This window comes from Myotis davidii, unplaced genomic scaffold (genome assembly GCF_000327345.1).
Source record: "Myotis davidii unplaced genomic scaffold, ASM32734v1 scaffold898, whole genome shotgun sequence".
NCBI lineage: Eukaryota > Metazoa > Chordata > Mammalia > Chiroptera > Vespertilionidae > Myotis > Myotis davidii.
Genome location: NW_006289504.1, coordinates 559,303 through 582,684, shown reverse-complemented (window position 1 = coordinate 582,684; position 23,382 = coordinate 559,303). Strand labels below are relative to the sequence as shown.

At 47.7% G+C, this 23,382-nt stretch overlaps 1 protein-coding gene across 1 annotated transcript in view; it reads left to right on the top strand.

The window, feature by feature from the left end:
- ALPK3 (alpha kinase 3) overlaps positions 1–23,382 on the top strand; it is a gene marked incomplete at its 5' end in the record, with an annotated part of 41,207 nt that overhangs the window by 12,272 nt on the left and 5,553 nt on the right. Inside the window, 9 exons of the mRNA XM_006761978.1 lie at positions 2,719–2,836; positions 3,409–4,639; positions 14,485–16,570; positions 17,581–17,728; positions 18,096–18,223; positions 18,350–18,385; positions 21,569–21,849; positions 22,301–22,389; positions 23,118–23,338. Of these exons, the coding sequence (XP_006762041.1) occupies positions 2,719–2,836; positions 3,409–4,639; positions 14,485–16,570; positions 17,581–17,728; positions 18,096–18,223; positions 18,350–18,385; positions 21,569–21,849; positions 22,301–22,389; positions 23,118–23,338 (4,338 nt within the window). The remainder of the gene's footprint in view (positions 1–2,718; positions 2,837–3,408; positions 4,640–14,484; positions 16,571–17,580; positions 17,729–18,095; positions 18,224–18,349; positions 18,386–21,568; positions 21,850–22,300; positions 22,390–23,117; positions 23,339–23,382) is intronic.

Genomic DNA, 23,382 nt, shown 5'->3' with positions numbered 1-23,382 from the left:
ACAAATGGACATAAGACACTGGGGGATAGGGGAGGCTAGGGGACTGTCTAGGGCGGGGGGGAAAAATGGACACATATGTAATACCCTTTGTTAATACTTTAAGCAATAAAAAAAAAATTAAAAAAAAAAGAAGTGCAGGGAGAGGCTTCTCTGAGGAAGTGATGTGAGGACAGACAAGGACTTGCAGTGTGATGTTCACATGGTGTGTGAGAAGGGAGCCTGCAGCATCATGGGCTGGAGTGCACTGGGCAAGGCCAAGTGGTAGGAGGTGAGGTCAGTGTGCTAATGGGCCCCAGATCAGGAGGCCTTAATGAAATGGGAGCTATTGGGGTGTTTTGAGCAGAGGGGCGTCATGGCCTGACGAGAGAGGAAGGGAGAAAGAGAGCAATAGAAGCATCAGTGATGAAAAAGAATTATTGATTCGCTGCCTCCTGCAGGCTCCCTTCTGGGGATTGAACCTGCAACCTGGGCATGGGCTCTTGACCGGAATTGAACCAGGGACCCTTCAGTCCACAGGCAGATGCTCTATCCACTGAGCCAAACCAGCTAGGGTCTGGTTATTTAAAAAGGCTCCCTCTGGTTGCTGTGCTGAGAATGGGTTGAAGAGACCCAGGGAGGGAGTAGTGAGACCAGAGAGGAGGTTATTGCAGAAATTGAGGTGTGAGATGATGGTGATAGACCAGATCGATGGTGAGAATGGCAAGAAGTGATCAATTCTGGTTATTCTGAAGGGAGGACTCTTAGGTTTGTCTGATGGAGTCGACATGAGAAAAGGAAGGAATAAAGGATTACCTCTAGGCTTTGCCCTGAGCCAAAATAGAAGGGTAGAGTTGCCATTTACTGAGCTGTGTGGGAACTGGCTTGGGAGAGAGAATAAGGAGCTTGGATATCAGGTGAGAAACAAGAACTAGGAGTTCAGGGGAGAGGTCTGGGCTACACATATAAATATGGGAGCCATGAACATATAGATATTTAAAGGCCACAGGATGGGATTAGATCCCCTAAATTATTTGGAGAAAAAATGGAAAATGGTTCTAAGTCCTGAGCCCTAGGACATCTCACATTTATAAGCCTAGGTGGTGAGGATGAAAGAGATTAGGAAAATCGGCCAGTGAAGCAGGAAGAGCCCTCGGAAGGACCAAGTGAGGAGAAGGTTTCAGAAGGGGTGGGTCAATGCTGATAGATTGGGTAGAAAAGGCATAAGAATTAGCAGTGGATTTGGCACTGTTTGAGTCACAGATGACCTGGACAAGAGCAATTCTGGTGCAGTGGTGGGTACAAAAGCCAGATTGGAGGAGAAAATGGAAGATCAAGTACAGACAAGTCTTTCTAAGTTTTTTTCTGTAAAGGAGAGAACAGAAACAGGGGCAGGAGAAGAAGATTGGAGTCAAATGAAGTTCCTTTTCAGAAGGGAGACAGTGCAGCAGGCTGTGTGCTGATAGCAATAATATAATAGAGAGGAAAAGTTTGGTGATACAGGAGAGAACAGAACAATTGTTGGAGAGATGTCCCTGATGAGACAGGAAGTGGGATCCAGTCTGGGCAGCATTAGCAAGGCGTGTGGGCAATTTATCCATAGACAGTAGGGCAGGGAGAGCAGGTGTGTAAGGACCTGTCTTGTCTTGTTTTGCTGTGCAATAGGTCCCCTGAGAGCAGATACCCTGTCCGCCATGCTTCTCTGTCTTCATAACCCTCACTTGGCAGTCAGCACATAATATATATATTTGAGGGGGTTGTACGTTAGGAGTCTTTGTTTTCTAGTAAGTATTGCAAATCAGTTGTAGTTAGCTGAATTCATTGGTAAAGCTAGCCAGGTTTCTTTATGAAATTGACTGGAGGGCGGCCGTGCCCAGGCAAGGAAGGGAGCCAGTATTTGGAAGGATGTTGGGACTCTTTCTCTGGCTCCGAGCTCTTGTTCTATCCTGAACATTGAATTCATTTTTCCATCTCGCTACAGACCTGTGTAGTCTGCTTCTCAGTCCATGTGGCAGAGCACGGTTGTACCCCTTTGAAGTTATATTTCCAGACAACAAGGGAAGACTGTCTCTTGGTCCTAACTCCCAAATCCTAGGTCAGTGATTTGGATTAGATTAGCTGATTGGACCAGTCAGCTATGTGACTCTAATAGTTAGAATCTCTCCTTGTGGGTAGACCTGGAAGTCCCCAGAGAGGAGGGGCTGGGAGTACACTTCAGCCAGCCTCATAGCAGTAGGGTAGGTAGGTGTGGATGGTTTGGTGGGTGGATGGGTGAACGGATGGATGTCTTAGCCATGTCATCAAATAATTGCTCAGGAACCTGGAATGCAAGAAGGAGGGCTCCTGGCAGTGGTGCTGGTGTTGAGGTGTTGGGGGAGATGTCTGAGGATAGAGCTGTCATTACAGTTGAGGATGTGAACAGGTCACTGAAGAAAGGAAGCTTATTACTGCCAGCCAAGGCTTTCTAGAAACTTCTTCCTTCTCTTCTTACCAGGAAGCTAGGAAGTTTCTCCTCCGTATTTGCCTTCCAGATGCTGAAGAGGAGCAGTTTTCATCTTTGACAGGGCCTAGATTCTAAAAATACGCTCAACCATATGATAGCCCTGTTCTGCCAGCAAGCCTCGGGCAAGTGTGCCAGTCCAGTCTCTTCAGGTGGTTTGGGGGAGCCATGACATCCTGTTCTCTCATCTCACTCTTTTGAAATCGGTCTTCCTGCAGCCCAATCTCCTGTTTCCTTCTTAGGGTACCCAGAGCCAGAGGTGACCTGGTACAAGGATGACACAGAGCTGGACCGCTTCTGTGGCTTGCCAAAATATGAGATCACGCATCAGGGCAAACGCCACACACTGCAGCTCTACAGGTAAGGGAGCCGGGCTTGCTCTGACTCTGTCCTGCTGAGGGTTCTGTGGCCCAAGCCTGCCCTCAGCAAAGAGTCAGCTGGATGAAGACGTCCAGGCAGGCTGTCGGCCTGGAGCTGGGGTTGTGTTGTTGAGTTGAACCACCTGGTGAACTGTGTCTGCCTGCCAGTGTCTGGAATCTCCTAAGGCCAGGGTGGGAGTGTTTGTGACAGCCAAAGAGCTGAGTGCAACAAGAGGAGGTCCTGACCCATGGAAACATTTTCCATGAGGTCTGCAGCCAAAAAAAGCTCCTGTGTCATCCTTCACAAGGGGCTGTGTGGGTCACCTGCTTCTGAAGGGGACTCTCCTGTGCCCCAAGTCTAATCCCCCTGGAACAGCATGATCCTGATCAGCTTCCATCCTCTTGCTGGCCTTAGTTTCCTCAACTATACTGAAGAGCGATGGGCGTGGCACTCAGAGCGGGACTTTTAGGGGCTGGGGTAGCTTGCTCAACTCTGAGAGGCCCTGGCTGTGGGGAGTGGGGGCCTCTCATGTCCCAGAAGGAAGAGTTGGCATCTAATGCTTCTGCCTCCAGGTGTCAAGAAGAAGATGCTGCCATCTACCAGGCCTCTGCCCGGAACACCAAGGGCATCGTGTCCTGCTCGGGGGTCCTGGAGGTGGGCACCATGACCGAGTACAAGATCCACCAGCGCTGGTTCGCCAAGCTGAAGTGCAAGGCCGAGGCAAAGATGCGTGAGATTGAGCAGAGCTGGAAGCGCGGGAAGGAGGTGGCGGGAGAGGCCGATACTCTGCGCAAGCTCAGCCCCGACCGCTTCCAGCGAAAGCGGCGGCTGAGTGGGGCTGAGCTGCCAGTCCCCTCCGCCCCCACCAGGGAGGCTGAGGACAGGACCTCAGCAGCTTGGCAGGAACGGGAGGCCGAGCCTGGTCAGCAGCCAGGTTTAAGCCTGATCAACAGTTTTGCCCCCGGAGAGGTGACCACCAATGGAGATGCTGTCCCCGAGAATGGGGAGGACGGGGATCATGGCCTGTTGACATACATCTGTGAGGCCATGGAGCTGGGGCCTCAGAGACCCCCCCACAAGGAGTCAGGGGCCAAGAAGAAAAAGAAAGTTGAGGAACCTAAGCCAGGCCTACGGAAGCCAGAGTTAGAGAAGGCAGCTCGAGGTCACCGCTCTGAAAACTGCGTCCCTAGTTCAGACAAGCCTGACTCCTGTGGGACACAGGGGCCCATGGATGCAGAGCAGATTCAGACCTGGTCCAGAGGCAGGGCTGCACGGGGGCCTGGGGCCTCAGGAGTAGAAAGCACCGGGAAGCCCGCCTCTGCCGTGGGCTCTCCAGCCCAGGCCCAGAATGTCCCAGCCCCCGTCCCAGGCCCAGACCAGGAAGTCTATTTCTCCCTGAAGGACATGTATCTGGAGAGCACCCAGGCAGTCAGGCCTCAGGGGGAAGAAGGGTACCACACACCAAGTGGCAGGGAATCTAGAGAGATGCCCTCAGGGAAGGTGCCCAGCGAGGCAAAAAGTGAGAAGGGGCCTCCAGCTTCTGCCCAGACGATACCCTCAGCCCCTCAACCAACTAGGCCTTTCAACAGGAAGAGATTTGCCCCTCCGAAGCCCAAAGGAGAGCCCACCACCAACAGCAAGCCTGATTCGTCCCTGAATCAAGCTCCAGAACCCGGAGCCCAGAGCTTAGGAAATGCTCCACCTCAGGCTTCTGCCCAGGTGCCTACACCTCCTGCCCGGCGGAGACACAGCACAAGGGACAGCCCCTTGCAGGGGCGAGCAGGCCGTAGGACTCCAGGAGAGGTAAGTGTGGGTGCTGGGTGCCTGGGGGTCGCTCTGGGAAGCTGACTTCATGGAAACTCTTGCTACAACAGCTCGGCAGCCAGTGAGCAGTGGGATATTTATAGAAGGGGTGGGGTAGGGATGGAGTGCCAGCCTGGAGCAGGGGACCTTGCCCCAGCCAGTCTCCAGATGCCAGGCATGTGGGCAGCACAGCCTGACAGTGTGGGAGTTCACAGCCAAGGGGCCTGTGCCCCAGAGGGAGGCGGAGGAAGACGATATTTTTTGTTGAGGAAGAAGTCAGTGGAGAGTTTTCTGTGGGCTTTTCCTTAGAGAACAGTTTCCTGGGGGAGACAGGAGCAGGAGTGTGCTGTAGTATGCAGTGGGGTCTCGACCTGGATGCTCATTAGAAGATTTAAAAAAGATCAGAGTTCCAGGAAATTCTGATTTAATGTGGGTTTTTATCTAAGATTTTGGAGTCAGGTGTACCAGTGTACAAATCTGACTGTCCTTAACATTGTGTGATCTTGGGCAAGTTGTAACATCATCATCATCATAAGACATACTTCATAGGGCTGTTGCAAGAATTAGAGTGCTTAGCACAGGGCTTGGTACATATTAAGAACTAAGTAACTGGCAGGAGGTATAAGATAGTACTCTGGTGGAAGACAGGTAGACTGTTTTACCTGGGAACAGGAGTGTCGTCGTTTTCTGGGGATCAGGTAGCCAACAGAGAAAAGGTGGTATGTTTTTGTTTTGTTTTAAAAGGTGATGTTTTGTGTGGAGACGGGCAGATGAATGACAACATTAAGGCACTTGATGGGGGTGGGACAACATTAAGGAGTTTGATGGGGGCGGGGAAAGTGGATGGGAGGGCTGGGATTGAGAGGATGGACAGAAAGGAGTTTGTCCTGTGTGATCACTGCTTCATGTTTCAGGGGGCAGAGGGCAGGCAGTATTTCACAGGAGTTTAGGGAGGCAGTGTTTTATAGTGGGGCAGAAAGAAGGCAGTATTTCTTATGAGTGGCAGAAAAAAAAAGTGTTTCAAGAGTAGGGGTAGTGTGGATAAGAGAGATGGGATACACATACTGAGAAATTATTGGTTGTTTATCTGAAATACAAATTTAACCTGGTGTCTTGTGTTTCGTTTTGCTAAATCTGGCAACCTTAAGTGGAAACAGCATTTTGGCGGGAACTAAGATGAGACTGTTTCTTGGGATGGAGGGAGCAGAGCCTGGGCCCCAGGAAACAGGAGGAGCATCTGGAAGCAGTGCTTACAGGGGTCGGGCAGAGGACAGATGGCTTCTTGGAACTGGGAGGGAATCACATGCGTGCGGTACAAGCTGCTACAGCACCTCAGGGAGGGCAAGGAGAAAGGGGTGCTTCATGGAGAGCAGAGAGGGGCTGCCTTTCCCATGGAGAGAACTTTTATGGGGGAAGGAGGGAGAGATCAGTTTCAAGGATGAACAGGGGAAATGGTTTTCTTTCAGTGGATGCTGAAGTTAGTCTGTGTGGACAGTTGTTCAGAGGGCGCTAGAGTACAGTGAACCTCAAACCAGTCTTTAGAATCTGTTTATGACCCTCATGCTTGGTCTCAGGAGATTTTAGCAGCTGGTTTGGTGAGTTCTAATGGCCCAGATGGGGCTGCCTCATGTACTTGACAGCCCACAGGCTGGACAGCAGGGCTTTCCTGTAGGGATTTCATTTGGGAAGTGACAGGATGGCAGCCAGGTCTGGTAGTGAATCTGGTTCCTCCACCCACGGGGGTGGGGAGCACCATAGCCAGGATCCTGGCAGGGTCCTCCTTGCTTCTCAAAGGTGAGAGGAGAGGGTTCAGGCCATGTGAGCACAGAAGAGGCTGGCTGCAGAGGTTCTGCTGTTCTTGCAAAAAGTGTGTGTGGCTTTTAGTTTTTTATACTTAAAAAATGTGAAAAATGCATTTAACATCTGTGTAAATTTTGAAGCTGTTGCTTTTTAGTGGCTGAAGTTGACTGGTTTTTCATATTTTTACAGTACCAAATCTTTTTAAAAAACACATTATATGTTGGATTATGAAAGAAACACATGGTAATAGTAGAAAATATGGGGCGAAGCCCTAAAAATTCACCTATAATTCTACCATACAGAGACGTCAAGTCTTTTTGCATATGTAGTTTATTAGTTTTTAAATTTAATTTGTGCTGTTATTCTGGGCATGGCACTCTACTTCTCATTATTTCATGAGCATTTTCTCATGGTTCCTAAAAATTAGTTGAAAAACTTCATTTTTAATGGTTGTATATGATGCCACAGTATGTATATTTTAACCATTTCCTCCATAACGTTTATGCTTTCCTTCCCTGTGTGAAGGTTAGTTAAATATTAATCTTTATTAAGAAAAATTTTATTGCTTGAATTACTTCATTTGATTTTTAAATTAATCTGGAATTGATTTGCGTGTATAGAAAAGCATCAGTCTCTAGATCAGTTTTTGGTTAATTGGGTAATTTCTGCAATTATCATTTGTTAATATTCAACCCTTACCTATTAGTTTGTGATTCTTTATATAATAATTTTTATAAACATTAAAGTCTGTATATACACATCTGTCACAATCCATTCTGTTTATTGGTTCTTACAACAAAATGATCTTGTTTTAGTTATTATAGTTTCAATTTCTGGCAGAGAAACCCTCTTATACTTGTTTAAAAAATTTTTCTTAGCTCTTCTCTCTTGTTTATTCCTGTAGAAAAACTTTAGAATCATTGTTTGAAATTGTCCAAACTCCCATATATCATTTTTTGTTTTGTTTTTACCTTGTATCTTTATATTCACTATTATAAAAAAAACCCACATTTAAAAAAAAAAGTGATGAATTGCTCTAAGAAAGTAAGCCTATAAGAAGGAAAAAAAAGTGATGAATTTTTAACAAGGTCAAAAGCCTATTAAATACTTTCCTGGAAAACTAAAGTCAGATTTGCATTTTGGATGGTCTCTTAGTAAAACTTGCTAAATAATATATTTTTAAACAGCTTTATTGAGGTATAATTTATATACCATAACATTTACCTCTTCAAAGTATATAATTCAGTGTATACAATTCAGAGTTGTGCAGCCATTGCCACAATCCAGTTTTAGAACATTTCCATCATTATAAAAAGATCCCTCTTCTTTTTTTGCTGTTAATCCTTGTTCCCACTCCCAGACCCAGGCACCAATTTATCTGCTTTCTGTCTCTATACCATTGGCATTTTGATTGGGATTGCGTTAAATATAAGAATTAATTTGGAAAAAATCTATATATTAATATTTATCTTTCTCATTTGGGAGCATGGTAGTTATTTCAATTATTCAAGCCTTCTTATATCTTTTTAAATTCTGTTGTCTGCTTCATATGGGTCCAGCATGTCTCTTGCTAGGGTTAAGTACTTTAAGGGTCTCTGCTTCTGGAATATGATACCAACTGTTCCTCCCTCCTGCAGTCTGTCTTTACTTCCTTTCCTGAAAATAAGGGTTATCTCTGGCAACTCAAGTTAGGCTTCCATCTTGGATATGGATGAGGAGCAGATGCCAGAACAGAGGCCTCTTGAGTTGTTAAGACTGTCCAGAGACCCTCCCTCCAGCCCAGTCATGCTGTTCAGACAGCTCTCTCCCTGGGCAGAAGCAACCTTGCCTACAGGTATTTGGTGAATGGGAACTGGCCATTAGTGTTCTCAAAGGCTGCTTTTTAGTGCTCTCGCATGGTACCTTCTCTGAGACTGCCTCAGTTCTCTGGAGCTGAGGTACAGAAGTGTGGGGACACCTTACCTCAGAGGGACAGTATAGCTCTGCTGAAAGCCTTGAGACCTGAGTGTTTCTTCTTTAAAAAAATTTTTTCTCAATTACACTTGACATTCAATATTATTTTATCCTAGTTTCAGGTATACAACATAATGGTTAGACAATTATATAATTTATGAACTGATTCCCCCCAATAATTCAAGTACTCACTCACCTAGCACCATATCCACCTGGCATCATACCAGTGTCTCTTTTTTAGTTTTAATTTTTTTAGCATTTTGCCTTTTATTAGTGATATATATTATTGATTTCGGAGAGGAAGGGAGAGAGAGAAAGAGATAGAAGCATTAATGATGAGAGAGAATCATCAATTGGCTGCCTCCTGCACGTCTCTACTGGGGATGGAGCCTGCAACTCAGACCGTGACTTCCTGGTTCATAGGTTAACACTCCATCACTGAGCTCCATCAGCTAGGTGAGAGTGTCTCTTGAAAAACCCTGTAAGTTCTGAGGATAATGATCCCAAAATGTGGACACTCCCCTCCCATAATAAGGGCTCTTTAGTTTTAGAGAATACATGAATATAAGTATTTTATGAGAGCATTGAAGGGAGTAGAGGTTGAGGAGAGACATGATTCTTGCCTTAAGGGATTATCCAACCAATCAAGGGGACTAGACATATACCAGATCAAAGTCAGAGGATATGGACAAAATGCATTGTTTAATTATTTGATAACTTGGATAAGCAAACGGCAACACACAGATTGGGGAAGAAGACCAGAATTCACTTAACTAGCAATGTACGCTGTTTTTATTTTTATTTTTTAAATTGATTTTTAGAGATAGAGGAAGGGAGAGGGAGAGAGAGAGAGAGAAACAACAGTGTGAGAGCAAAACATCTATCAGCTGCCACCTGCATGCCCCCTACCTGGGATTTAAGCCTGTAACTCAGGCATGCACCCTGCCTGGGAATCGAACCAGCAACCTTTCAGTGCATGGGATGATGCCCAACCAACTGAGCCACACTGGCCAGAGCAGTGCTTACCTTTTTTCACCTTTTTTCTTTTTTTTTAATCTAGTATTTCCTGGCCTGGTCTTAATGTAATTAAAAATTCAGAAGTAAGCACCAGCTTGGACAGAGAGAGCTTCAGGAGCCCTCTAGATCAGCCGTCACCAACCTTTCGGGCCTCACGGACCAGTGGTCTGCGGACCAGCGGTTGGCGACCGCTGCTTTGGTCAGGCTGGAGGACTAGGAAAAGGACCTCCTGTTAGTGGTTTAGTGGCAGCAGAGGCCAGAGGTGTCTAAATTTTATGAGAGGCAATATTTCCCCTCCTTCAGAGGAGCTCTGGTCCCAAGAGGGTGGGATGAACCCCTGTTTTTGTTTTTGTTTGTTTGTTCGTTTTTAGTCCTGGGTCTCTTCCTTGGCCCAGGAATCAGGCTCATGTAAGGAAGTATGTGACAGAGAGGGGTAAATGAAGACCCTGTTATGTGACAGAAAGTACAGGGGAGATCCTGGAGAGGGGGAAGTACGGGAAAATGACTTCATAAGCTGTTTATAAAGTCCTGGACTTATTCCCAAGCTGTTCACACATGCATCTGGTTCTGAACAGCGTATCAAAAATGTTGAGACTGTAACTAAGAGACTATCGTTCAAATCCCAGACCGGCCACTGGATGGCATACAGAGAGGACAGCGCAGCAGAGGCTTTGAAAACAGAACTTGCATTGCAACTACAACCTCAGAGGCCGAAAGGAACTTATATCCTGACACAACCAAGTACATTTGCCATGGGTACATGGGTAGGAAGCCACTAATTTTTTGGGTGGAAAGGGGAGAAGAGGAGTGAACTCATAAGTCTTCATAGAAGAAAAAAACTTGAATGAGGTCTTCAAGGAAGTGAAGAAGTCCTCCAGGTGAGCAAGGAAAAGGTTGAGAATGTCCAGTAGAGGTAAAACCAAAGTGTTTATAAAATAGCACTAACTTACTATAATTGCTACAGTAAGTTTGTGTTGGGTGGAGGAACCCAAGAGGTGAACTTGGAGAGATATACCTGCTGGGGCCCTTGCTGATGGAGAGGCTTCGATGATCATAGAAGGGTTCATTTACTTATTTTCATTTTAATTTAATTTCATTGAGTATGTGTCATGCATGTGGTATAAAACTCAAAAAGTATAAAAGGTATAAAAGGAGCCCTGACCAGTTTGGCTCAGTGGCTAGAGCATCGGCCTGTGGACTGAAGAGCCCCAGGTTCGATTCTGGTCAAGGGCATGTACCTTGGTTGTGGGTACATCCCCAGTAGGGGGTGTGCAGAAGGCAGCTGATGGGTGTTTCTCTCTCATCGATGTTTCTAACTCTCTATCCCCCTCCCTTCCTTTCTGTAAAAAATCAATAAAATATATATTTTTTAAAAAGGTATTGGAGAATATTAAATCTTCCCTCCTTCCTTATCCCCACCACCCACTTCCTCTTCCTGAAGTCAGTCTCCATTACTGGTACCTTGAGCATTCTTCCAGAGCTATTTTCTGTGCATTTACATATATGTGTGTGTATCTGTGTATTTTCTACATAAAGGTGGTATATGATACTTTCTAGCTCATACCTTGCTTTAAAATTTTTTTTATTGATTTCAGAGAGGAAGGAAGAGGTGGGGGCAGAGAGAGAAACATTAATAAGAGAGAATCATTGATTAGCTGCCTCCTGCATGCCCCCTACTGGGGATCAAGCCCACAACTCGGGCATGTGCCCTGACAGGGAATCGAACCGTGACCTCCTGGTTCATAGGTTGATGCTCAATCACTGAGCCATGCTGGCCGGGCCGAACCTTGCTTCTTTTTTATTTGTATGTTTATTTTATTTATTTGGAATGGGTTGTACCATAATTCATTGAATCAGTCCTGTGTTGATGGAATTTAGGTAATTTCTAATCTTTGGCAATTGTAAACTGCACTGCAATGAATATTGGCAGTAGAGACAGAGAGGGAACAGATGTTGAAGAACTGAGGAAGTGGGTTCAGTTGCACTCAGGAACTGATCAGCTAGGCCAGTGGTCGGCAAACTGCGGCTCGCAAGCCACATGCGGCTCTTTGGCCCCTTGAGTGTGGCTCTTCCACAAAATACCACGTGCGGGCGCCACATGTACAGTGCGATTGAAACTTGCCCGTGCACGCACAGAAGTCGGTTTTTGTGGAAGAGCTATTAACTTAATTAGGGTACTCCTAAGGCTTAGGAAGAGCCACACTCAAGGGGCCAAAGAGCCGCATGTGGCTTGCGAGCCACAGTTTGTCGACCACTGAGCTAGGGTGAGAGAAGGGAAGATAGCTTTAGCCAAAAGTTCTTTTTTCATGAGCCTTGTGTGCAAAGTCAGAATTTTCTTTGTAAATTATAGACTTCATGTCCATATTAATATATCCTAATCCTAGAATATCAGAAATTAAAAGAAGTTTCTAATATGTTACTAATTGCTATTTGTTGGCTCCAAGGTATTTTTGTCTGTTAATATCTTACTGATTATAAGAGAAGTTGGAGGAGTGTTTTTATTAAAATTCTTTGCTCAGTCAGACTTAACATTTAATGGCTCCTGATATTTACCAAACTCTTCTATTTTTCTCTACTCATATCATTCATTCAAAATTCTATATTCAGTAAAGTAACTGTAAATTTCCTAATTAATATATATTTTCATTGTATATTTTAAAAATTATTATATGATCTGTTTGCTTTGGTGTTGTGTGTGGTTCTTCTGATACTTAGAAGTGTTTGTGTATAGTAATTTATAATTAACATTTGTTGTTAATCCTCACCCAAAGATATCTTTTACATTAATTTTTTTTAGTGGGGCCGAGGATATTTTTTTTTTCCATTCATTTTTCAGAGAGAGTGGAAGGGAGGGGGTGACACAGAGAGAGAAACATCACTGTGAGAGAGACACATTGTTGACTGGATGCCTCCCGCACACGCCCTGACCGGTTCCCAGGATCAAACTTACAACCCAGATACATGCCCTTGATGGGGAATCAAATCTACAACCCTTTGGTCCTTGGGATGCTCTAACCCAGCAGTTCTCAACCTGTGGGTCGCGACCCCTTTGGTAGTCGAACGACCCTTTCACAGGGGTCGCCTAAGACCATCCTGCATATCAGATATTTACATTATGATTCATAACAGTAACAACATTATAGTTATGAAGTAGCAACGAAAATAATTTTATGGTTGGGTCACAACATGAGGAACTGTATTTAAAGGGCCAGAAGGTTGAGAACCACTGCTCTAACCACTGAGAACACTGGCCAAGGCTGTAATTTAAATTTTATATATATCATTAATTATTTTATCTTTTCAGTCAGTGTCTTTTTAAATTTTTTATAGTGGGCAAGGATAGTTTCCACTTCCTTCCCACCATTTTCCCCTTTTATTTTCCATCTCCTATTAGTCTAAAATTTTATTTCTAAGTGATTTTATTTGTATTAGTTAAACATCTTCTATTTCCATATTACCTGGCTTTTTAGCTTTGAGTAATGTCTTTGGTTCCTGGCTTGTATAGGTCAGACATTTAAGGGATTTACTCCACTTGTCACCTTCCCCCTTCCCCTTTTGTGCTAGTTAAATAGTTTCTGTATTGTCAGGGCATAAAACATTGACATTCTGATCTGCCACTCCAAGCTCCTATGGTTTTAGTCTTGGTTCTACAGTTATATATTTCATTCTCATCAATTCTTTGGCTATGGTTTTTCTAATCACCTTTAGTTGAGTGAAGTTTGTTCTCTAGAAGTTTCCTCAAGCAGGGCACATATTTCTTAACTCCTTGTATGTTCAAAAATAATTTTCTTAGCTTAGCAGTTTTCAGGAGGATTCTTTAGTAGTGTACTTTTAAATTTTTATTTTTATTGATTTCAGAAAGGAAAGGAGAGAGAATCAATGATGAGAAAGAATCACTGATTGGCCGCCTCCCACAGTTCCCCCACTGGGGACCAAGCCCGCAACCCCGGCATGTGCCCTGACCAGAAATTGAACCGTGACCTCCTGGTTCATAGGCCGATGTTCAACCACTGAGCCACACTGGCTGGGCTAGTAGTGTACCTTTCCCTGTTTCCTTGGACACCTCCCTTAGGGTTTTTGCTTGATTTCCATCCAGCCCTCCAGGATCCTATAGCTCTTGTAGGTGAAGTTTGGGGGCTTATCTCCCTAGGATGAGTCCTTTATGTACAATAACTTTTGATGCCATATTCTGAAACCTCCTGAACGGTTTCACTATTCACCGTCTGAGCTGTTTCACTGATTATTTCCTCCACACAGCTTTTGTTCCGGCTCAGCCGCCCAGTGTTGAATCTGTCCACTTTTGACAAAACTGGCCCATTTTTATTTATTTTTTAGACTGTGAGTTTTATTTACCTCCAGTTTCATAACAGTAGAGTTTGTTTGTTTTCTTGTTTACTTTGTTGGTTTTGATGACATCCAGGAGGAAAGAGGCAGATTACTATCTTATACTACTATGTTTATGTTTAAATAATAAATCCTTTAATTAGAACTTAAATGGGTGGCATTATAATATAACAGCAAAGAACATGGGATTTGGAGCTAGGCACACCTGGCTTCTAAACTAAATTCTGCCATTTACTATCTGGTAACGGACAAATCAGACCATCAGTGTTTTCATATCGAAAAGATTTTCACAAAGCTATCTCATATTGTTGTGAAGAGTGAGGTGATATATAGCCGCACTTCACCCATAATCATTCTATCCAGGGCAATGAGGGGCAGGAGGAATGCTCAGAAGCCCTGGGGGACAACTCCCCTCCAAATGCCAGGGGCAGGTGGGATGCACACGAGCAGCTTCTTTCAGGAAAGGCAGGATTTCTTCAGGGAGAGGGGAGAAGGGCCAGGCTGGACCTGGGTGCTGGGGATTCCCTGGTCTAGATTCTGGGATCGGGTTGGGGTGGGCAGCTTTGGCACTTTGTCACATAGCCTTTGCCTCCCAACCCCTGTGGGCCCCAGAAACCAGGTGGCAGGATTCCCATAAAGGCAGTTTGGATAAGATCAGAGGAGGCTGGGATGCCAGATTGCAGATCCTGAGGCCATGAGTTAAGTTCTTGCTTTTGTCCATGTGTTCTCAGGTCCCGGAGTCGCAGGCGACCATGGTTCCTACTGTATCGGCCAGCAGCAGCAGCACTGGTATAGCCTCTGCTGGTGGCAGCACCCCCAGAAGTCAGAGCATCATTGAGCCCATGGATACAGAAACCCAGGAGAGCAGAACATACGCTGACTGGAGACATGGAGGCATGAAGAATACAGAGGCTGATGGGAAGATGCAGGTGGACGGGAGGACACAGGCAGACAGGAAGACACAGATGGACATTGTGACACAAGAAAGTGAGAGGACAGAGTCAGACAGGAGTTCCCAGAAGGATGTGGTAGCACAGGGCAGGACAGGGACACAGGCGGAAAGGACACAGGAGGACAGAAAGACACAGGCAGGCGCGAAGACACAGGAAGACAGGATACAGGAAGATAGGGGGACACAGTCAGAGGGGAGTGTACCCGTAACTGTTAAAGTGCAGTCAGAGAAGAAGTCAGTGACCAACCTCAGCCCACAGTCCAGAGCCCCTGCACCCTCACCTTCAGAGGGTTCCAGTTCCCAGATTATTGCATGTGTTGAGCAGAGCCCAGAAAGGTCCTCTGTCCCAGAAAAACCTGGCTTCATGCTCAGATCTGGAGAGGCAGCAGAAACGGCCTCTGGTAACCAAGAGGAAACGGTGCTGGGTCCCCTGTCAGGGCGCCTCAGGCTCCCAGCACAGCTGCTTCCTGAGGATAGCTTGGAGCAGAAGGGAGGAGGGAGATGTTGGGGGCCGGAGTGGTCAGGTCCGGTCAAGGACAAGCCAGAGGATAGCCTGTTCCAGTGCCCCAAGGAGGAGCAGCCGGGGGAGGTGCTTTCTGTGGATCTGGGAGGCTGTCCTCCCGCCGGCCTGAGCCCAGATGTGCCTACTCTGCCTTCTCCTGCTGGTACTGGCCTGACCGACAGCTCACAGCAGGGGCTGCCCAGCACCCCCACTTCTCAGCACATAAGTGCAGCTGCCTTCTTGCCCTCTGGGGACCAGGCCTTGCTGAGTTCTGCACCCTCAGTGCACCTGGGGTCTGGGACCCCCACCCAGAATCACCCACCAGAAACCATAGCAGCCAGCAATGAGGGAGCCTGCGCCAAGATGTCAGATGTGGAAGGGAGGCCCTCAGGCACCCAGAGCTGTGACCCTGGTCTCATAGATTCCCTGAAGAACTACTTGCTTCTCCTGCTAAAGCTATCCAGCACAGAGACGAGTAGAGGGGGCACAAAGTCCCAGGAAGGAGCTGCCCCCAGGGGTTTGGCACCCTCACCCACACTGGCCCCCACTCTGGAAGTGGCTGGTCTGAGTCCGCAGACATCACGGCGCATCCTGGAGCGAGTGGAAAACGACCATCTGGTGCAGAGTGCACAGACGCTACTGCTCAGCCCCTGTACCTCCCGCCGCATCACTGGCCTCCTGGACCGTGAGGTGCAGGCTGGCCAGCAGGCCCTGGCTGCTGCCCGGAGCCCTGGCTCCAGCCCCCTCACCGTGCCTACCATCGTGGTAGGCGAGGAGGAGGACCCTGGGCTGACCTCAGAAGAATCCAGTAAGGGTGACGGAGAGGTTCCCCTTGAGAGGTCTGGCCTCCTGGGAACCTCTCAGGAGAGCAGTGGGGGACGTCTGCTGGGGGAGGCAGGTGGGCAGGCAGCCTCTGGTCAGAGACCCCTCTCAGCAGAGAGCAGAGCCCAGGAACCCTCCCGAGAGGAGGAGGTCCCACAGGAGGCGCCAGCAGGTCTCCCTGCAGCCACCCCTGAGGAACTGGCTCTGGGGGCCCGGAGGAAGAGGTTTCTCCCAAAGGCCAGAGCAGCAGGGGATGGGGAGGCAGCCAAGCCTGAAGAGAGGGAGAGCCCCACGGTTTCCCCCCGGGGGCCCAGAAAGGGCCTTTCTCCTGGGTCCCCAGGGACTGTAGGGCGGGAGAAGCGCTCTCCTACCCAGGGCCGAAAGGCAGGCCTGCTGGAGGTGCCACAGGCCGAGGAGGAGCAGGCAGCAGGAGACCTGGGCTCCAGCCCCAAGCCCAGTGGGCTGGATGCAGAGCCGACCCTGGATGAAGGCAAGCAGGAAAGCCCGGGCAAGCAGAGGAAAGCCAAGGACCTGCTCAAAGGTGAGCAGTGGTGGGGACTGGGGTGTGGCTCCGCAGAGAGGGCTGCCCAGCCAAGGACATTGCTGCAGCTGCTAGAGTGGCGCGTGCCTGCTAGGGATTTACAGAGACCTCCTAAAGATATTCTTGCATCCTAATCCCACAGGCTTTGCAATCAGGAAGGCCTTCTTCTCCTGGCTCTGCCACTTGGAGATGGTAATGGAAGCAACTTTGTAACATTGCAAGGGGTTAAATAAAATAGAATAAATCAAGTACTCAGCACAGAGATTGACATCCACGGCATCCTACCTCTGTCATCATCATCACCATAATCCCCTCTTTCCAGACTTGTCCCATGAGTATAGAGTGGTAGGGACGGGGTTCAAATGCAAGTTCCTAGAGTTAGGGGCCTGGAATGCAAATGGAAGTTCCTCTTTTGTTTTGTTTTGGTGTTTTTTTAATCCTCACCCGAGGATAATTTTTCCCATTGCTTTTTAGAGTGAGTGGGAGGGAGGGAGGAAGGGAGGGAGGAAGAGAGAGAGAGAGAAGGAGAGGAAGGCAAACATCGATGTGAGAGAGACACATCGATTGGTTGCTTCCCATACGAACCCCAACTAGGGCTGGAGAACCTGCAACTCAGGTATGTGCCCTTGACCCGGAATCGAACCCGCCAGCACTTTCTTTGGTGCACGGCTGACACTCTCTCTACTGAGCTCCACCGGCCAGGGCCAGAAGTTTCTCTTTCGACTGCTGTCTGTATCCTCAGCTGGAAGGCTCGCCCTGGCTTGTGAAAGGGGTTTTAGAGTGGGTTCTTTCTAGCTAGGATGTGTGTTTTCGGGGTCAGGGAAGATGCTTCAGAGATAGAGGTGGGGCGCAGCTGGGCATTGTGAAGGAGTGGGGTTGTGTGGAGACTTGAATCCTGTGTTCTCTCAGCCTGTTCCAGCAGGGACACCCAGGGAAGCAGGGGCAGGGCCAGAGAGGGCACAAGATGGAGGAGAGGAGCTTAGTCCTCTTCCCTGGTCCCCTGCTCCCAGCCCCACAGGTAATTCGAAAGATTCGAGTGGAGCAGTTTCCTGATGCTTCGGGCAGCCTGAAGCTCTGGTGCCAGTTTTTCAACATTCTTAGTGACTCAGTCTTGACATGGGCCAAGGATCTGCACCCAGTGGGCGAAGTGGGCAGGAGGTAAGCTGTCTGGAGGCTAGCTCCCCTGACTGGCTCCCTAATTACAGCAATCATAAAATCATAATGTTGGGCATTGTCCTCATTTAGGTCTGTCACTCACTTAACCCTCACAGTAACTGTACGAGGGAGATTCTGTCATTCTCACAGTAGAGAGGGGGAAGGTAGAGGCTCAGAGGTATTGAGTCACTTGCCCAGTGAGTGTCAGGACTGCAAACCAGACCTGTGTGACCTTAACCACAGTACCTTGCTGCCCGCCCCAGAGCTCCCAGCAGCCTGAGAGCCGGGTCTGAGGAGCCCCAGGACCTCCTTCTGGCCCTGGCTGTGCCGTGGTGATGGCTCTCACAGGAAGGGTCTCCACTCTCTGCAGTGCAGGGGACGAGGGGCCGGCGGCCTTGGCCATCGTGCAGGCGTCCCCTGGGGACTGTGGCATGTACCGATGCACCATCCACAACGAGCACGGCTCGGCCTCCACGGACTTCTGCCTCAGCCCCGAGGGTGAGTTTGCCCTGGGTCTGCCTGGCCTCGCTCCTGAGGGAGGGCAGCAGTCATCTGCAGAGATGGTGCTCTCCCTGGGCAGACCACTCTGAGGACAGCTGCTCTCTCTTCTTTTTCTCCACACAGTGTTGTCAGGATTCATCTCCAGAGAAGAAGGTGAAGGTACGGAGCACCTTGGGGGAGGAGCGGGTGGCCTTCATCCCTGCCCTGCCATCTGTAGGGGGCCTTCTCCAAGGACTTGGAATCTGTTCCAATGCCATGTTTGCCTTCACAGACAGCTACTCTTTGCCTCCTAGTTCAGGAGATGCTAGAGGAGGAGGATAGAGGAGGACGGCTATTTCAGAAGATGGAGGCAGAGGTGGCTAAGGGGGCCCTTTCCACAGGAGTTAACTCAGCTCTGTGCCCTTTGCCTTTGTCAGAGTGCTTGAGGAAGGGCAGGACAGGCCTCCAGGGCACATCTTACCCTGCCCAGCACCCTTCCCAGGATTTCTCACAGTGGTCTGTTCATTAGATTCACACGGGAGCCTGGTGGAAATGCACTTTCTTAGGTCCCACTGCAGATCCCCTTAATCACTATTTCTGGGGAAGGACCTAGGAAAATTGCATTTCTAGTAGGCGCCCTGGTGACTGTGATGTACCCCAACATTTGATAAGCATTTTAAAGGTCCAAACATGAGAGGAAGAGTCTGTGTTGCTCCTGCAAGAGACATGCTAAGGATTAGACTGTGAAGGTTGCTGGTGATGGAAAGATTCCTAGAGCTTCATTGGCCAATTAAAACATTAATTCCTTCATTCATTCACTCATTTAATCACTCATTGATTCAACCAGTGGCTTCTGTTCAGTTATAAAATCAAAAATAATATCAAATCTAACTCATACTTAAAAACTCAGTATAGGCATACCTTCCTTTATTGTGCTCCAAAGATGTTGCATTTTTTACAAATTGAGTGCAAGACCCTCTACCAGCAAAAATATTATATTCCCTTTATTGCAATACTTGCTTTATCGCAATGGTCTAGAGCCAAACATGCAGTATCTCTGAGGTATGCCTGTAGTAATTCTTTAATATCATCAAATATCCAATCCTATTTTCCTGGTTGTCTCACAAATTTTGGTTTATTTGAATTAGAAACCACTCATTGTGTTGAGCTGACATATCTCATAAGTCTGTCAGATATGTAAGTTCTTTCACCCTCAATTTTTTTCTCTCCTTACTATTTATTTATTTGTTTAAATATTTTTATTAATTCCAGAGAGGAAGAGAGAGGGAGATACAGCAATGGTGAGAGAGAATCATTGATTGGCTGCCTCCTGCACTCCCCTCACTGGAGATTGAGCTCGCAACCCAGGTGATATGCCCTGACCAGGAATCAAACTGTGACCCCCTGGTTCATAGGTTGAAGCTCAACCACTGAGCCACACCAGCCGGGCCCTCTTTGTTATTTATTTGTTGAAGCCATGTGCTGTGTAGAATTCTTACATTCTAGATTTTGTTGGCTATAAAATCATTGAACATGTTGCCCCATCCATGTGCGTCTCTAAAAGATCGAGAAGCTTGGTCAGAGTCACGTATAATTGTTTTGGCAAGGCCACTTCACACGTGTGCAGTGTGTTTTCTTTTGCATCTTATCTGGACTCACATAACAACTGATTGTTTTACTTTTAGTAACGTTAAGATTGATTACTGGGTCCATTCAGGAGTTTTCTGCGTGATCCATCCCCTTTAAAAGTTAAAAAACTGTATCTGATACACCCATGTTGTTATCTAGGGGTTTTAATAGTCACTGATTATTGTCTAAATTCATTACTTCATTAGAGTTTGCAACATGGAGTGTTTTAATTCTATCATTTCTTTTTCATTCATTAATTGTTTTTCTTCTATAAAGGAGAAATGGTTATTTGGTTACCCTGCGTTGGTACCCTGGTATCCTCCAAAGGTCACCAGAAAGACTTGTTTTGTGTTTGTTTGGTGCAGGGGGGAGAGGGTTCAGTTATAATTGTGAACATAGAGATTTTTGATATATTTGATATGTTGCAGAAATTATTCATTTTTGTTGGTAAGATTGTCTAATTTTGGCGAGTGGAAGCCCCTTCAGAAGGTTGGTTCCTCTGTCCTTTTGACAGACCTCCAGTTGTTTTATTAAACACACACACACACACACACACACACATATCCTATATAATAAAAGGGTAATATGCAAACTGACTCCCCAAGGGGTCCCAGACTGTGAGAGGGCACGGGGGTGCTGAGGGACCCCCCCTCCCAAGTGCACAAATATTTGTGCACCAGGCCTCTAGTATATATATATGTATGTTAAGGGTGATCTTTTCCTTTTTTAAAAATATATTTTTATTGATTTCAGAGAGGAAGGGAGAGGGAGAGAGTGATAGAAACATCAATGATGAGAGAGAATCATTGATTGTCTCCTGCATGCCCCACACTGGAGATTGAGCCCACAACGTGGGCATGTGCCCTGACCAGAATCGAGCCATGACCTCCTGGTTCGTAGGTCAGTGCTCAACCACTGAGCCATGCTGGCCAGGCTCCAGTCATTTCCAATAGCTTCTTTCTTTTCTGGTCTGACAAGATGATTCAGGTCCATCCAGTAGATGTTCTGCCCTAGGCCTGGAATCAACCACTTCTTCAGGGAGCTCTGGTTCCTTTTAGTGGGAAATGGTATTTAGTGGTTATAATCTGAGCATGAGGGGGGTATCCTGCTACTGGATTGGTCCTGAAAACTTTTTGTTAGAGTCGAAGATGTTGCTTGAGATGGAATCAATTATTCATTTGATCAAAACACCTAATTCTAAAACAAAGTAATTCTGGTTTTTTGTATTGACTAGAGGCCTGATGCACGAAATTCATGCAAGAGTAGGCCTTTCTGCCCCTGGCTGCTGGCACCAGCTTCCCTCTGGGACCTGGGCTTCCCTCCAACCGCTGGCAGGCACCCAAGACCGGGCTTCCCTCACAGCCCTGGCTTCGTCCGGAAGGTTGTCCAGAAGGATGTCCAGAAGGACATCCGGTCTAATTAGCATATCACGCTTTTATTATAGATTGCCACTTCCACAGAAAACCCCTGCCTTCCACACCACTAACCATGTTCTTACTATGTGATGGGCACTCTTGAGCACTTACACGACGGCATGTATCAGATATAGTTTCTGCCCTCGGGAGCTCACAGTCTGGTAGCGGACCCACGGTGTACACCAAAGAGCAATAATGGACAGAGAGTGAGCACACCGGGTGGCGGGTGGGAGACCGTTCCAGCCTTTTCCTGCCCTATAGACCCCACATCTATGAGGCAGGAGCTTGTAGTTTCCATGTTTTTCCTGTTTCCCTTCAGTTGGAGAAGAGATTGAAATGACTCCCATGGTGTTTGCTAAGGGTCTGGCTGACTCTGGCTGCTGGGGGGACAAGCTCTTTGGGCGCCTGGTGAGCGAGGATCTACGAGGGGGTGGACATAGGTACAGCCTTCGGAAGGCCTCCCAGGCCAAGGTCATCTACGGGCTGGAGCCTATCTTTGAGTCGGGCCGCACGTGTGTCATCAAGGTGTCCAGCCCGCTGGTGTTTGGGCCCAGCAGTGAGACTTCCCTCCTGGGAAGAAACTACGATGTCACCATTCAGGTACTGTGTCCCATTCCCACGGCCGTCCTGCATTCTCTCCCCTCCTCCCTTTTCCCAGCCCGGGTCCTGTAGGAAAGCCCAGTACAGAGGCAGAAGCCATCTCAGCCTCAACCCGTGAGGGTCCTGGGATGATCTTTGAGAGCCTGAGGTGTAGCCTGAAGTTACATCTTTGGGGCCTTAGTTTTCAAACTAGATTTTTGCAGCAGAATCCTTTCCCACTGCCACCAGATACACCTTACACAGAAGCCTTATATGAGAGATAAGAAGGGAGTGACTGGGTGGGTGGTCTGTGTTGTGCCCATTCAGCGGCCTCCTTGCTGTCCACAGGGGTACTGGCACTTATCACCAGGGCCCCCTGGCATCCTCTAGCAGATGCCTTCCCACATGGAGCTGGGCATGCGAGGACAGGGAGCCTCCTTGCTGATCAGGATGTGTTCTCTGTAATCCACAGGGGTGCAAGATCCAGAACATGAGTCGGGAGTACTGCAAAATCTTTGCAGCTGAGGCCCGGGCTGCACCTGGCTTTGGGGAGGTGCCTGAGTAAGTGCACAAGGAGGGGGCGTGTAGTGATTTCACAGCTTCTCAGGGGCATCCTGAGTTATGGCCACGTCCAGATGGGCCCACAACCAACTCTGTGCTCAGCTTGATGGTCCTACAAAATCTAGAAACAGAGAGCCCAGGATTCACTGCCTGCTTTAGGAAAGCCTCTGCTCTTGTCTTCAGTCTCCTCTTAGCCACCCCAGTTTCCTATCCTGTTGTCCAGTTTCTGCTAATTGCAAAATTTGAACATAGCAGGTTCTGGGCCTCTCTGAAGGTGGTAGGCACACTGGTCAGGATTCTTCTGTGGTAACCGGCAGAGTCGTGTGGGTTTGTAGGAGTCAGCTGTAAAAGGTAATTATTTTCACTCGCCTGCTCTTGAATATTGGGGTCTAGCTGACATTGAGCCACAGTCTGGTTGAATCTTCTCAGGAGGGGTTCCTTTCTGACACATGCTGGTCTCAGTTCCTCCCTTAAGCACAGAGTCCTCCTGTGTCCATAGCGTGGTCCAGTTCTACTCCCTCTGACCTCAGAGAATAGAGAGGACTCAGAAGTCAATGCCTCCATTTCCTTTCCTGAACTCAGGGCGGAGCTCCCCTCCCTTGTTGCCCTCCAGGCTCAGAGCTGGGACTTCTTTCTTGGAAGGGTCTTCCTTTTAGATCCAGTTGAGATGGAGGTGGGAGCTTTCTGCCACCCTACTTCCTGCTCACTGCAGGTGAAACTGTGTTTAGGATCATTCCACTGTATCTGATCTACCGGCCTGCAAACAATATCCCATATGCTACGCTGGAGGAGGACCTGGGCAAGCCCCTGGAGCCTTACTGTTCCCGGGAATGGGGCTGTGCTGCTGCACCAGCATCAGGCAGCTCGGAGGCCGTGCAGAAATGCCAGGCCTTCCAGCACTGGCTCTATCTGTGGACGAATGGCAGCTTCCTGGTCACAGATCTGGCAGGTATGAGGGTATGAAAGTACGTGGGCACGTGTGTGAGCAGGCCC